Below are 16,645 nucleotides of genomic sequence, written 5' to 3' on the forward strand. Positions count from 1 at the left end.
AAGGTAGTCCAGTTTGAGTAACACATGAGTTTTAAGGCTAATCAGATGCTGAAACACCACACAGTGTTTCCACTGTAACAATTATTTTTCTCACAACTCCATTTAAACAGCAGACTTATGTCCTTCATGCCACAACAAGTACCCACCAGGAAGCTACCAGGAAATGTGTCCCAACATTGCGTTGCTGGATGGTGCTGCTGTGTGTTGTTGCAGTAGTTGAACTGGGTGTTTCTGCATTTTTGTTGCATAACTATTGTTAGTTTGAGCGCAGCCTAAAATGCTGACCTCAAGCCACCATCTGGGTGGATACTCTTTGAATATCATAAAAATAGCAATAGCAATAATTATGATCACTTTATTCAGCTCCTTTCAGGCAAAGAGATGCTGTCCAGAATAAGGAGAATAAAACAAAGACAGTGTCAGCAGACCTGATGCTAAGTGGAGGGCTGTTCCTAAGCCAAAGAACCAAAACAGCAAGAGCTTCATCATCATCATTAAATGACTGAAATTGGTGGGCATCTTAGGGTTGAGGTTGAGTATTTACTCCAGTGCTAGCCCATAAAAAGCCTTGTATGTGATTAATAGTAAGTAATAATTAATAAGTAAGTAACACACATTGTCACAGACAGAGGGTCACAAAGTGATTTTGAAATTTTTTACCACATGCAACATAGTACATTAAAATGAATTCTAAAAGAAATTCAGTTAGACTACACATTGGAAAATTCTCTATTTTTCTGGAAACTAATTTCAACGAAGGAGAACTGTCACTTGCAACTTTTTATCAACTTTGAGCAAAAGGTCAGCTGTTAGCAGAGACTGAGGAGACTGAACAGTAGCTAAAAAATCCAGTCGTGATCGAGCTTCTGCAGCTACACAGATGCATCACACTGAGGTTCATTGGCTATAAGCAAAACATTAATGGATCAAAAATGATAAATAATAGAAGAAATACAGGGAAAATGTTGTGTTTGTGTTTATTCATTTCTACTTTGCAAAAAGTGGCTAATGAGCTTTCCCAGTTTCATTGTCTCAATTACAAAGCACCGCAAGTTGGTGCCTGAGAAAAGTCTCCTCTGTTGAGAAAGACGTTTGTTCTTTGGGATGTTATCTTACTAATTGGCCGGCAGCAGCCCAATCCAGCGAGCTACCCATGTTAATTATGACATGAAACCGCAAGCTGCTGCCGCCTAAAAAAGTATATTAGCCACAGTCAGTGAGTTTTAGAAAATGCTTGTTACCAAACCTGGTTCACTCGAAAAAGAGCCGCGGAAATGAACCATCCATCCGCTTTGTACTGGCGGGTCCTTGTGGCAGCAGGCCAAGCAGTGTAGTGGTAGAAAATGAACTACTTCCATTAAACTAAATCAGCTGAAAACATATAATTACCAAAAAACCCTGCATGAACCCCCACACGAAACATTACAAATCCACCTGATCACGACTGCACTAAAATCAATACAGAGCCTTACACCAAGTGAGTGATGTATTTTTCATATAATGACATACCCGGGATGTAGTTACATGTATGCGTTCAATATACTGTATATGTATGGTGTTCATGTATGATTGCTGCAGGGAAAAATAAGAAACATGCTCTTCAGGAAAATAAGCTGCATTCAGCAAATTCTCATCAGATGTCCTCAAATCCCTTTTTTCATACACCATTGTTTCACGCAATCACCATTCCCAGTGTAGCTGGCAATTGACTGCTCTCTCATTCTCCCCTTCATTCGCTCCACCTCATCAAAAGAAACTGTTTCTGCTGGCAAGAAAAAATGCAAATGCTTGCCTTGTGCTCTCTTTCTACAAGGCCAGAATGGTAGAGGTGTTAATGAGTGACAAAGCGTTCTCATTACCAGGAGGGGGTACTTGGGCTCGGTCTGTCTAATCATCCTTAATGCATTTCAGTTCCTAATGCTCCCAAACTGCCGACTACACCAAGCAGGGCCATTTATTATAGCAAGACAGTCTTTTGCATCCAGTGAAGCAGGCACGTAGTCTCCAGAGCTCTGTGGTCGCATATATCAAGAAGGAGTGCGGTTTGTCACTGTCTGGATCACTTCTGATCACGTTCACCTGTTAGCATGACCTGCTGTTTGTGTAACATGAAGGTACATTTGTTTGAATTTTAAGTTTAAACAGCAAACGATTCCCCTTGAGTCAGCATGAAAGTGCTTTAAACTGTGCAGGATAAACATTTGAGAGAGCTAAATTAAGCCCAGTTCTGTGCTATGGAAATATTATCTGGATATTGATCAAGTTTTTCAAATATGTAGTTTATCTTTAATGTTTTATTCACAGTAAAACTAATTAAAGTATAAAATCTGTAGTAGTCAATTCCAGTTGGTTTTGTTTCTGTGTTGTTCCAGATTTTTGGCTTAATATTTAATCTCATGGGGAACTGCTGATTTCTCCGTTTTTGTCATTATATGGAGAAAATTTATTTTTAAATGAGAACATTTCAAAGTGCTTTTTTGTTTGCGCACATCCAAATTCAGAGTAGCAGGTGCACTCGTGCGTCTCACGAGCCTGAAGCTTTCGTCTGTGATTGTGTCGAGCATGTAACTTAGTTTGCATGCATCGTTTTCCCGGTAACTGGTTAAAGTTATATTGTAGAGAATTGGAAAGCCGTAAATCTCAGCAATCAGGTTTTCCTCCATTTGGTTTGAAATAGGAAAACGACTCAGCATGTCTGTTTCATGAGGGAATCCAAACAAACACGAAGCCCTCTCATTTTCCCCGTGTCTTTGAATCACGGTGGGCAGTGATCACGTTATTTCAAGGTGTAATTCTCAGTGAATGGGATCCTGCCGGGTCTCTGTGCCAGAGCCATGATAAAAAAAAAAAAAAAGAGACAACTATGGATGAAATCATCACAGCTATTATTTGATCTGTTAATTATTTGTATAATCAATCTTTTAGTCTAAACACTTGCTGCATATCTCCATGTTGCTTGATTAGTCCGACCAACAGTCAGAAACACAAAGACACTAAATTTACAATAATATAAAAAATGCAATGCAAATGCAATTTATAACATTGAAGAACCAGGAGCACGTGAAAGGTTTGGGTGGCTCTGGCTCAGAGGCAGAGTCGGTCGTCCATCAATTGAAAGGTCGACGGTTTGATCCCCGGCTCCTCAAAGTCAGCATGTCGAAGTGTCCATGGGAAAGACACTGAACCCCCTGCTCCTGAAGCATAGCTTCAGTGTGTGAATGTGTGTGACAGAATAATTTCCTCCAACTTAGAGTCCTCCTGTATGAATGATGGGTGAATGAGGATGTCATGCAAAAGTGCTTTGAGTAGTCAAAATGACTAGAAAGGCGCTAAACAAAGTAGTTTCATAGTTAATTCTAGTAATCGAATAGTGTTTTTACCTCAGACTGAATGAATAAAAACTGCCCTTTAACACATTAAGAATTGAAGTAATCTGCTCAAAAGAAAGCTGCCAGTAAAAGGGATGTTTTTGCTGTTCTTCCCAAAGGGTTTTGCATAGATTTGATGTGCCAGGTACTTGGGGAAATGGGTTGGGGAGCTGCACAGCCTTGTTGATTCTCCCTTGATAGAGTCTAAGAATATGTGCTTTGATTGTAGTGATAAACCATGGAGTGAACAGATACATCATTCATATCATCAGCTCCATTTGTTAATTAATGAAGCAGTTCAGTGTGTCTGCATGCAATCATGTACTTTTCTGTCTGTATGTGAGTAAATAGGCATAACTAAGTGCATTATGGCTCCATGCATTCAGCTCCTCCCTCTGCCTTGTTTATTACTCTACCATTAACCATGTGAAGACTCCTACATGAAATTCACATCCATTCTGATTTAACCTACACCAGACATCCTTTGAGTTTTCCCAACAAAGCATATTTCAGTCCTCACAATCAAAGCTAAGGTGAGGCTGACAGAGTGAGCTGCAGTCAAAATCATCTTTTTGCACATCCCTCCTTTACTCTCTATCACCCTACATGTTCGCTCACACCCTCCTCTGTGCTTTCTGTGAATTTCACTCACTCTGTACTTGAGAGGCTCATTCAGTGAGCTTGTTGCTCTTCAGAGAGCCTTCATCTCCCTTGCACATCAGTCATTTTCAGACAGCAAATGCAGTGGACCTCTGGACAGTAATCAAGCTGGTCAACAGATGGAATCTGACAAGTTTCTTTTCTTTACAATGACGGCTTCACACTTCGAGAGATGAATGAATGGAAGAATAGGTCAGGGTAGCATGAGCATGTGTGTCGGTGTACGTGGAAATGTGTGTGTCCAGAGGGATATCTGAGAACTAATAGTCAGGTTTTGTCACTGTTAGCTACGAGCATCTAAGTGTAAAGCCATCTGTGTTTGTGTTCATGCCCTATCCATTAACAGTAGCTTTAATACAATAGATATATTTGTGTCTACATATTAGATGTCAGATACATCTGATTGATGACAGAAATTAGTAATTTTGGTCTGCTAGAAAATACTTAAAATCACAATTTACGACCATATCACTTCTTCTCTCATAAGCTACAGCAAGTTGATGTGATCAGTCTTAAAATCGGGACTCTAGAGCTCAACTGTTTACAGTAGCTGTTGGCGTGTTTACATAAATAGACAAGGATATCTCTGAGTTGGTTACTAATTTAATTCATTAAGGTTGACTGTAACCAACACGTAGTTAGTCTAACATGGAGGTCCAGTATTAGTGCTAAAAATACCAAATTGCCAATGAATAAAAATGAAAAATGTCTATTCAGTTCTGCTAAAACAATCAAATCACACATTTATGAAATGTGCTATTCACAAATGTTGCTGCTGAAGGTTCATTGTATAAAGTGAGAGCTGAGTATATGTTTATTACTGTAAAGTGAGTTTGTAAAATTTGAAAAAAAATGCGAAGAAAGGGAGAAAGAACGAGGGACAATCCAATATGCCGAGAGGCGCGCATAACAAAGATTCACAGGCAGGATAGGACGCACTGATGATAACTACTGTGAAGTCAGCTTTGTGCTCTGGCAGTGGATGGGATGTATCACGGATCCATCTCCCCCTCTGACTGAGGCCATGTTGTCATCAGTCTTGACTTCAGTGAAACTCACTGGCATGTGATCAGTTTTGTGCTTTATAGCAGTCTGGATAGGATTTCATCATCCTGTTGTGATGGGATCATCTCATACGGGACATTTGGCTCACGGATAATCTTGCCTATGTGTGTCAGGATCAATCAGGATGCATTTATGTGCAGTTATGTGATGCCAATGATGAGTCATGAGGATTATTTTACCCAATCCATTCTGTTAGGGTTATTTGTCAGCAAAGATTTTAGGAAATAAAGACTTTAAAGGAGTTTTGCACTTGGCATGAAATGCACAGAGAAAAGTGTAAGCAACACTTGTGTGATATCACATGAAATAAAGTAGGTGAAATTTTCACACAATGGAATCATGTGTTAATGTTGCTGTGAATGCAGCCCAAGCTGCCCACTGGCGTGATCATTTCACATGGTCGCGTAGTAGTTGAGTTATTCATAACCCATGTTTAAAGGGACAGTTTACCAAAAATATGAAAGAATAAAAACACATTTTCTAACTTACCTTTAGTGGTGTCTAGCCATGCTGATTTTGATGTTTCTGACTCTAAGATTTCTACCTCCACTATAATACAGAGGTGGAGGGGGATAGATTTTAGTTAATTGGGCTCAATTCAAGACTGACACAACAGGGCTCACTTCTACTTCTTTTTTTATCATGCCGAATGCCAATGCATTTTCAACACTTTCTACATTTACACTTATTTTCTACACAATTCTCACAAAAAGAACAAAAAGACAAGCATCAACTGCTGGTCTGTGATGGCATTTGAACACATACGGATCCACCGCTCAGCTGCCTTTTTCTCCCTCATTCTCCACTTCATTATGAAAAGGGCGCACAACGTCCCATGTTGGTACAGCTTGTTGGCATCAGACGTACATTGTGAGGTGGTCGTAATTCTGGATTCTGGGCTGTAAAATTCCATTTCCATTTATTTCATTGGAGTGGAAGCAGGAAGCTAAAGAACCATCTGAATGACTAGATGATACTAGAGGAAAGAAGACTGGGCTTTATTTGGGTGAATCTACTCAGCAGGTTCAGCATGTAAATCAAACTCCAAAAGTTCCGATATTAGGATTCAGAAGATGTAACTCGCACCTCAACCATGTGTTTCTCACCTTGCTGAATTCTTGCAGCCAAGATTTCACATTTCATTTCCCATCACTGGAATGAATACAGAAATAAGTGTTCCCTCTGCTGTGTCTCTGCTTGCAGCCCCTCCTTTGATGAGGAACTCTCCCCACGGCCCAAAGGGAAGAAGAAGAAGAGAAAGTCCGAGCGGAAGAGGAAAAGGAAAAGGTCAGTCCCCTCAAAATGAGATGACTCTGCAGCAAGGTGCATTACTGGACACCTTTTGTCAAGCTTTCTGAAATAGACAAATTGAGAGTTGTGCAGGGGGGGAAGGCTTCATGTTTATTTGCTCTGCTGCTTTAGGTCTCCTTCCTACAGCCTGTCGCCACTGAGGAAGAAGAAAAAGAAGAAGAAGAAGAGCTCCAAGAAAAGCAAGCGGCATAGGTGGTTCTTGTTTACTATGACAATACTGGTAAAATGGCATGACATTTATTTTTAGGTTACTGAAATCATCTTTTTTCCTTATTCCAGGTATACATCCAAAAAGTCAAAACACAGGTATGTATATGATGATTGCATTATTTGCATAATTTTAGCATTTGTATGATTATATGTGTGTCATTTCTATTGGGTTAAATATTAAGAACATCTTTAAAGGCAAACACTTGGATACATTTAGTGGCTGTTCTCTGCCAGATTCCCAACTTAAGAGCCAATGCTCCTTACAGTATTTGTCAGTAAGAAAGCAGGGTGTCTGCGCACGCTTTGTCAATCCTAATACTCCACACTCATGTTTCTATTCTCTGTTATCCCAACAGCTCTTCAAGTTTAAAACACAAGAGGAAGGATGAGCGCAAGCACAAGAAAAGGTCAGTTGCATCACAATCTTGTACTCTCCAAATCCTACACAACTTTTTTGACCCTTCCCTCCACCTCCTTTTCTTCCGCCATGGTAAGCCCATCCACCCTTTTCAGAACACCTATTGCTGAAGAAGAAAGAGAGAGGATCCTCCAAAAATGCTCTCATGTAGGGGCACTATGGGTGAATACAGAAATGTGCTGCTTTTATTTTTCTGAGCAAAGCGTGAAAAAGCGTTCGTAGAAGAGGAGAACAGATTGAAAGCTTGAGCCACAAAGAGAAAAAAGGGGGTGAAAGAGGGTAAGAGAAACCAATTTCATGCTGTGATCTTGCAACATTTTATAATTCGACTTTGGATGAGCAGGCTGTTGTTTGTAGAGCCAGGTTCAGTTGCTGCTTGCTTCAACAGAAGCCTCCCAACTCACTGCAACTCTCTCCTCTCGCCTCTTTTGTTCTCGTCAAGCCTTTGCTGTTCCTTTATACTCTCACCGTCTTTGGCGCGCTCTCCTATTTTTCCAACGCGGCTCATATACATCCGGACCCCCCGTCGCTCACAGTAAGATCCTGATTGAGGAAATATATTTTCAGGGCCTTTAACAGAGTGAGGTAGAGATGCAACACTCAAAAAACTATTTGAATAACACACCTTTGAAGTTGTACAGGCTTGATCTGATTTTGCTTTGACAGAATATCCAAACATTCAGCAATGCAGAACATTTACATAAGTGCTCTAAAGGACTGCAGCTGATGATCATACACATTTTTGGCTAATCTATCCATTCATTGTAACCATAGTAATAGATCCACTATCCAAAGTAATAGATTACTTGGTTGATGCCCAGTTTATTACATATTGGGTACAAGTGCATTTCCTAGTTTCCTAGAATCAAACCTATTCCCCAGAATGACTGACTTGCCATTCGCTTCACTTTATTCATTCAACCTAACTTCATGTTTCATCATAATCAAAGAAATATGTCTTTCTGTAAGTCATCCTAGAACTGCCTGTGCAGCTCTCCCGAGCTCTTCCACATTTGCCGCCTTTTCTCTGAAACATTTTTTCATGGGTATTCCTATGTTGCTCGGTCGCTATGTAGGAAGGTGTTGTCCCAACTCTTGATCCCTCCTACTACGCCCTGATTGAACAATTATTTCTCCAAATGGGGACACAACTCCAGACCTATTTGAATTCATTCGAAGGTTAATTGCTGAGGTCTGGGAGAGCCGTGCCATTACTAAAAAAGAATTCTAGTGGGGAAAAGGAACAAAAGTAGTAAGTCAGACTTTATTCCATAGGTTACAGGAAACACAGAGATACCAAGCTGGAGGAAGACACGCAGCAGAGACCCCCAACCTAAACCTGGGACATTGTAGTTGATGGTCTGCACCTTAAACCCCATAACACCAGGGCACAGCAGCTCAGACAAACTTATTTGGAAGAGAAAACGTGAAATTAAATTTCACAACGTGAAATTGTTGGTCAAGTTGTCCAGTGTAAACAGTTTACAGACTAGCTTCCTGGTTCAGCTTTGACCTGTACTTTCTACAGCTGTGCATACACAATGAACAATGAGGGATTATTACCGGCATTTTGGATTCTGCCATACCCAGAGCTTAATACACCGACCTCACACAAAACTAAAAGGTATGTGGACAATATGTGCAAGCTACACAGAGCATTAGGTACAAATGCAATCAGTTTACAGTGGTGTAGAACAGATAGAGACAGGAAATCCTTACATTGGAGAGGCTGGAATTTGGGTTTGGTAAATGACATAAACGATTAACTGATTATAAGAAATAAAAAGTGGATTGTATCAGATGATTATTGATAGTGCTCTTAGCTCCTTATCTGCCTGTGTCTTCTCTCTCCCGCTCTCCCCATCACCTCCTTCAGTTCACGGACTCACTCACAACGGAGGCGGCACTATCGGAGGTCAGAGTCGGACAGTTCTTCCTGCCAGTCTTCCACAGAGGACAGGTAGGAACTCATCTCTCTCTCCTTCCCTCCTCACCCCCTCACCCCCAATACTCCGTCAGTTTATCTTATCAGCCCGAGGTGTCTGCTGAGTTCCTGGTCACACCACAGCGATGACTGATAAGACAGAGGTGACTTCCTGGTCTCAAGGCACGACCAGCCCTTATCACAGCTTCACAGGAAATGGCCCCAAATTCACTCCACAGATCGATGCACTCAATTATAATGACAAATCTTGGACGTGTGATAATATGAAAGATGTTGTTTTCCACAGGTTGTATAGATTCTACTGAACGGGGTTGACAGCATGATGATCTGTAGTAGCTAGTGGAATAAGTGGATACTTCCACTGGTGATAATTAACCTTTGAATCATTATTGATTGCCACTGAATGCAGAATAGTGCATTAAGAGTCAGAATGGCATCCGCATGAACTGCTCAGGTAGTGAACTTTGACACGCGAACAAGCAAAATTCACCTCAGTTTGAACTCAAATTGAGGTCCAAATGTCAAACTGAAATAATATAAAAAATATTCTGAAATTACTGTTTTTAAATCTGTCTGGAGCTCTTTGTTGCTTAACTTTTTATTGTATTGCTTACTCATTGCAGTTTACTAGTTTTCTTGAGATGCTAAACAGAGAAAATAACTAATAAAAAATCAGGGAATGTTTAGCTTCAAACTGCATTTTTCCAATATTTTATACAGCTGAAACTCAGTCCTCATTAGCTAAACTTCCCTTTAATTTAATTACACAACAGGCTATCATTCATTTTTTTAAATGGCCAAAATAAAACAGTGTGAAAAAGAGTTACTTTTTGCCCCATTTTCTGAGTTGCATAATTGGCTGTAACAAAAAAATAACAATTTATGTCCTGAACTAAATGTAGCTTTTTCCCACAGACACCATCTGCAGAAATCTGTGGCACATCACACATTTGGAGATCTGGCAGCAGTAGTAGAGGAAACCAATGGAGTGCTCGACCACACGGACATGAAGTGGAGACCTGCAACCAAATCAGTGTGTAAAACGGCTCCAAAATATCGCTCCATCCTCTCAACCGCCACCGTAAGTACACTTTAGGACTCTGACGGTGCAGCCACTGGTTCATTGGTTCACTGGTTTGATTCCTCAGTTATGGCCATGTAAAACAGCTTATTGTCAGTCAAAATGAAGTGCCGACAGTGAGGCGGTGGGGATTGGATAATTATTCTCTTTTTCTTTAGCTCACTGTTAAGATTCCAATTCCACATCCTGGTGAATACAGAAAAAAATGTTTTGCATTAATATCTAACTGAATTACAATATTTTTCACAAACATACATGTTAGCTGTCCGCTAAGGGATGAAAACTTCAAAAATCACACTGTACATGGCCTTACTCTGAGCTCATTTTATGAATTCTTTATTTGCAGTAATTTTGTCCATTCCTCTTTTTCTGTTTTTAAAACTAACACCATTGAGTACTGGATAGAAAAGACTAATGATACCACAGGAAAGCTTACACCTTCTCCCAAGCTCATTTTCCCTCTTGTTGAGAATTAGAGTGTCAAATTCAAATGAGAAATTAAAACCAAATGCACAAATACTTCATTTAAAAGAGTTATTTCTCGCTATATATTTGTATTCCTTTATTAAAGGAATTATTGAAGAGTTATTAACATGTTTTTTAAGGGATGATTAATGAAAGAATATAGGACCAATGTTTTTTCCGAATTATTACAAGAGACTATGTGTTCGCATCATGGTCAAGATTAGGAAAATAACGCATCTGGTTACATCTTAAAGTACGTCAATTAGATCTATAACTGACAAACAAAGCCTGTAGTTTACTGTTGCCTGTTAATATCTGTGGCTTGCTGCACATTACACACTGTAAAACCACTATGCTGCACAGCAAGTGGCGCAATGTTTTGTTTATAAAGAACAGAACTGATAAAAACAATGTTATTGCCATTCTATATTTGGTTGTCAAACCATGATTTGCAAGCAGCAGGCAGGAAGCACTTGTTTATTGTCAAAAGTGCGACAGACTGTGCTTAGTTAGTACACAGAGCTTTAAGTTGACTTGAGATGGGGGGCATTAAGCATTAGTTTCTGCCTGGCTACATAAACGTCACGCTGCTTCCTGTATGGGAACCCAGCGCTGGCATCATTGTGTTCATTTACTGTCAGCACATTAGGGAGACTAGGCTGAAGCAGCAGACTACGATAAAGAATAAACACTTGGAACGATTATGGATGTTCTTGCCATTTTGGACCAAAAACAAAAGCAGGTCAGAAAATCTATATATTTACTTATATAGACTTAATTTTACTTGCTTTCATGGAAGGGCCTAATAAAACTCATATGTAAAACAGAAAAAAAAACAGTTTTATTTTAATATTGCATTTTGTCTGTGACCTCTAAATACTTGCACAGTGGCAGACTGTCAAGAGCTTTTTCACTTCAGCCCTTCTCAGTCCCCTCCGGTCATTGCATCTGTTTTATGTTATACTTCCAGCAGGCAGTTTCAGTTTTCAGATCGCAGACTTGATTTGGAGTTGAAGTGAAACCAAGAGAAAACAAGCATCTTTAAACTGTGACAGACTTCTAAAATTGTGCTGTTTATTACAGGTTGATTTTCTTTTTTCCTGTTTTTTTTTTTTTTTGTCTCCCAAAGAGACTCAAATACAGTTATGTCCTTAAACTCGTTGTCTCATGCTTAATGGAGCATGAAATATATTTAATTTCTCTCCAGCAATCATTAAATTATGGTAATTGCACAGACGAATGTTTTTAATTACACACCGCCGGGTTTTAATTGAAATTCAATAAATTAATCCATATATTGAATCATGCCTGGCATTCAATATCCCAAAGTCTTTCAGTAGGACTTTACCGTTTCTTACTGAGTAGTAGCCTCATGGTATCACAATATTAGTGTTTGCATTTATTCATTGGTTTTGTTAATAAAAGCACATAATTCTAAAAGTAATGCGGAATGATCTTTGCTTAATATTTCTTTCCCAAAAAGCAATCCATAAAGGGAAAGGTAGGTATGACTGGGCAGAAAAACCCTCAAAAGTGTCAAAAACTGACATGAATGTGGTTGATTGTAAAATATGTCAACCTTTTCTGTTAATATAATTGTGATTTTGTGAATTTCTTTTGTGGTGGAAACATAAGAAAGGTTGTGGCAACAAAAGGAAAAGAAAGCTCACAAGGAGCATTTGAAAAATACCAAGGCAGCGATGAAATGTTTATTTGAAGGCAGCTTTGTCAAAATATCTCGAGGTGACTTTGAAGAATGTCTCACTTTAAAATGTGTCCCTCTGTTAGTGAAATCTTTTACTCTTGAGTGCACACAGATTGTGCGTAGATGCGATTGGTAAATTTCCCTCAAGGTTGGTCTGTTGTGTTGACTTTAGACTAGATAATGGGAAACCTTCGGGAGGACAGGTTGGATAAACCTCTGAGTGACTCGTAATCGATGAGTAAAGAGAGATCATAATTTTACGAGATTAGTCCACTATAATCCTTGGAGAGTCAGTATCTTTTTCCATGTGTAGGGAAACTTTCAAATATCGGCGTGCAGTAGTTAATATAAGCACACTTTTTAAGTATTCTGGGGCTTTTCGCTCCCGAAAAACTCCAAAACAATGCAAGCAATTAAGGAAAGAAAAAGGAACATGCCAATATAAGTCTGGCTCTGGGTTTGAAGAGAGGGTTATTGTCTTTTTCTTGCAATTTACAACTCTAATGATGCACTTATGTTGCCCGCTCTTCCCTTTTTCTTACACCTTACCTACTTAAGGAGGAAATCTTGATTGGTAAGTCGATGCTATCCGCAGATTTAGGGATTTACTTGTAGGTCGGTGCAGGCTAATTATTTACTTCTTACAGGAAAAAGAGCACAGTCATCTGTCCTATTCTGAGGGCTTTCTTAGTTAGACTGATGGGATCTCTCTTTGTCTGCAATCCTTTTCATTTCTACATAATACCCATTTTGTGATGTTTGTTCAATGTTCTTTAAATGAGGCTTTTCGATGGGGCTATTGTTTACTCTTTTTCTCTTCACTCGAGTTAGTCAGTAGACCCTTTTCACACATAGTTTTTCTTTCCTCTCTGCTCTTTTGTTGTTCCTTTCATATAATTGTTTTAGTTTAGAATTATTTTATTTAAATTTGTTTCTGGTTGATTTCGTTGACTTAAGTTGAGTTCAGACCTTCTTTTGAGGTTACTCGCATGCTTCAAATTTGCATGATGTCTTTATCTTTCAAAGTTTTCCGTCTCAAGACAAAAAAAAAAGAAATCTCTTCTCTGTGTTTTCAAGGGAATAGGTGCCTTTGTACTAGAGTATTCACAGTGCAACAAAGCAGATAGCAGGTTCCATTCATCAGCACACCCTTGGTTTTAAGCTGCAGCCTATTTGTCTGTTTGCAGATTTTGTCATCAAAACCTGGAAGCGAGCTTTTACACAGAAAAAGGTCTCAGCATTTATCGAGCCAGACTGAAGTTCCGCACGACTACGATTCTGGGAATGACACATCTTCGCCACCATCAAGCAAAACTGGTGTTTCTCGGGCGAGTGTCAGTGAAGACAAGAGGAACCACTCTAAACGTATGGCCTCGCCAGAGAAGCTGCAGTTCACTGAAAGAGACAATGTCTCTGATTCAGGAAACTCTGTTACCAGCTACGCCTCCTTGTGCAAACCTTACAGGGAGGACGCCTTGTCTGCAACCCTTTTCAGCAGAAATGGCAAAAGGTAATGTAGTGTTCATAATAAATAATCCATCTGAAAATCGCGAGCTGTTTATCTTTTTTTTTTCCATGCTCTGTTTGCCCTTTTGAAATATTCGTCTTATTAGTGAGAATAAGGGAGCACATTTCTTGAAAGCAACCTAGGATACAGTTTCGGCTTTATCACTCAAAGCAGTGAAATGCCTTGTGTGTTTTCTTTGCAGAGCGCAGATAACCTTGGGGTGTCGGGTAGAGGTTGTGAGATCTCCAAAGACTTCCAGCTGTTCACAGAAGACAAGTAAGTCGTCTCGAAGGCACCTGAAAACCCGGTCATCTAGCAGCAGGAGCAGGAGCAGATCTTCGGGGAGTTCCAGATACTCGGGACGCTACTCTCGAAGCCTATCGTTGTCATCTTGTAGGTGGGTTACCTACTTTATGTTGTCACATGTATTTTAATTTGCACGTGATTCGCCTGGTGATAAGGCACTGATCATAAACCACAATGTCATGTCCCCAGTTCATCATCATCATCTTGTTGCTTCTACTATTATAGCGGCAGATGAAAACACCACAGGGTACATGTGGATCAGAAGAGACAAATTAATTCATTAGCAAATACGCAAATCTTGTCGTAGGTGGGGAAAAAGCAATGTTATAGTGAATCAGAAGAGATGTTTGACTACATGCATGGTGCTATCACATATTTACAATGTGTTTGCAAAAGGAAGTTGATGGAAACACACACTGATCACATTTCATTGTGTCTAAGTGTCAGCAATTTTCAATAAACATTGCGCAACATTTAATGGCATCTTAATGGCGTCTTTGTTCGATTCCAGGGGTTAACTGTAATTTTTCTCGTTGGCAGCTCATACTCACGCTCGCCAAGTAATTCAGCCGATCTGAGGCGACGAGGCAGCGTAGCCAGCCTGAGCTCCAGGGGAAGCTACTCCAGATACAGTGCTGACAGGTGAACTTTACGAAATGTTTCAGCTGCTAATGACTAATGCTAATAACTCATTAGTGTTGTATGAGAACTAATATATATTTATAGCGTTGGTGATTCAATTTTCATTCAGTTTATGCCTGCTCCCCAGACTACGAGACAGAAAGAGAACACCTAGCTCCAGAGAGACAGATGTGAAGCATGCACATAAAGTTAGCAGGAAGAGACGAAGACGCAAATCCTACTCTCCTATGAAGAAAAGGAGGAGAGACTCACCAAGCCATCTGGAAGCACGCCGAATCACAAGGTACAGCTTTCTCAGCCTGGTTATTTGTAGCAACAATTTCCATTTTTATGCCTAAAAGTGGGAAAGATTTACTGCTGGTCCCACCCTTCGCCCCCTCAGTTGGACAAGTCCCCATCGAGTGTGAGCTGTGTACCTTGAAATGGCATTTAGCCAGAGGATGAAACAACCGTCAGCTCTAAAGCCACCACAGGTGCTAAAGAAGCAGACAGCAAAGACGGGCAATCTGAAATGTAAAAAAAGAGCAAGCAAGTCTGTTATTCCCTTTTTAACAGATCTTGTCTGCGACACAATGAGTTATTTTTATTTCTTTTCATACTGCTCTTTGACAGCAGCACCCAGAAATATGCACAAAACAACACATGACAGCTGTCGAGAAATTACAAAATTTTATGTAGATATCCTCCACTGATCTGTACCGTTTTAAAGCTGAATATTCTATATCAATAATGGGCCAAATGACTGTGTAATGTGAAAGGGGTCAAGTAATGAATTATCACTATATTCTGAAGTTCCCCTCAGTTCCACATAGTGTTTTAGGGTCTGTCAACTTATTGTTTTACTGTCACTACCCTCAACTGTCTGCCACGACATTCCTGTAAAAGAGATTTGTATCTTCTATAGGCATTTTCCTGGTTAAATTAAGTTATATTTGCAGCAAACAGATAAAGTTAGGGAACATAATGGATCACTTAGCAACTGTAGAGCTCAATGTTTTTGCTTAGGAGTTGGTGGAGACCAAAACAGTGTTAAAAGGAGAATGAATGAATATATATTGCTCTCTCAGCAGAGTCATGTTTCTGGCCACCTGGTGAATGTAAGCCCATGTCTCCTTTAAGATGCAACATTAATATCTGGCTCTTTAGCTGCTAAATTCTCCACTTGTTCACAAGCTAGTCGCAACTTATTGCCTATTTGGTGCTGAGCAGACAGTGTAATGTGGATCTACTGGTGCTTTTTTGCTGAAAACAGCTGCCTGCTATGGCTGAAAGCAACGGTGATGATATTGTTCATACAAAAATATTAGTGCAGCTTCAGGGTTAACTGTACAGATTGCAGGTTTAATGTTCTCACTATTTGATTATATTAAAACTCTTACTTCTTTGGCTCTCCACAGTGCCAGGAAGCGACCCATCCCTTACTTCCGACCCAGTCCTTCCTCCAGCAGTCGGTCCACCAGCGTGTCGTCCTGGAGCAGCCTCTTCACCCGCAGTCGCAGTCGCAGCCCGATCCACAGCATGAGCCGGAGCAGGAGCCGGAGCCGGAGCCGGAGCAACAGTTACTCCTCCTACAGGAGCTACAGCCGCAGTTCATCCTGGAACTCAATCTTTGGGACCCGCAGTCGCAGCAGGAGTCGCGGTTCGTTGAACAAACGCAACAAAACCAGGCGTTAGGTTTCTCAGAGAACATTAAGGGACCGAAGCGCCCGTCGTGTATCCAGTTGAGAGCAGGAACGGAGGATGTTGGTGCAATCGACTGTGTACGTCTCCGTGCTCCACTTTGACGCTTGAGTGGACATGTCCCAGCAGGGGTCCGACCATGTCTTTCACTGATGCAGTCCTGTTCACTCTGCCCACAGAGAACATTGGAGACTGAATGTCTTTTTGTTTGTTTGTTTTGTTCTTGTACTGCACCCTCTTGCATCAGCACTCAAAATGGCCTGAGACTGTTCATCTCTTAGA

At 40.2% G+C, this 16,645-nt stretch overlaps 1 protein-coding gene across 1 annotated transcript in view; it reads left to right on the forward strand.

Moving 5' to 3' along the window:
• srrm4 (serine/arginine repetitive matrix 4) overlaps positions 1 to 16,357 on the forward strand; it is a 58,118-nt gene extending 41,761 nt beyond the window's left edge. Inside the window, exons 3-13 of the mRNA XM_070834557.1 lie at positions 6,297 to 6,380; positions 6,516 to 6,596; positions 6,684 to 6,710; positions 6,971 to 7,021; positions 8,909 to 8,992; positions 9,893 to 10,058; positions 13,416 to 13,738; positions 13,938 to 14,132; positions 14,582 to 14,683; positions 14,811 to 14,966; positions 16,081 to 16,357. Of these exons, the coding sequence (XP_070690658.1) occupies positions 6,297 to 6,380; positions 6,516 to 6,596; positions 6,684 to 6,710; positions 6,971 to 7,021; positions 8,909 to 8,992; positions 9,893 to 10,058; positions 13,416 to 13,738; positions 13,938 to 14,132; positions 14,582 to 14,683; positions 14,811 to 14,966; positions 16,081 to 16,357 (1,546 nt within the window). The remainder of the gene's footprint in view (positions 1 to 6,296; positions 6,381 to 6,515; positions 6,597 to 6,683; positions 6,711 to 6,970; positions 7,022 to 8,908; positions 8,993 to 9,892; positions 10,059 to 13,415; positions 13,739 to 13,937; positions 14,133 to 14,581; positions 14,684 to 14,810; positions 14,967 to 16,080) is intronic.
• The last annotated feature ends 288 nt before the right edge of the window (positions 16,358 to 16,645 follow it).

This window comes from Pempheris klunzingeri, chromosome 7 (genome assembly GCF_042242105.1).
Source record: "Pempheris klunzingeri isolate RE-2024b chromosome 7, fPemKlu1.hap1, whole genome shotgun sequence".
Taxonomy (NCBI): Eukaryota; Metazoa; Chordata; class Actinopteri; order Acropomatiformes; family Pempheridae; genus Pempheris; species Pempheris klunzingeri.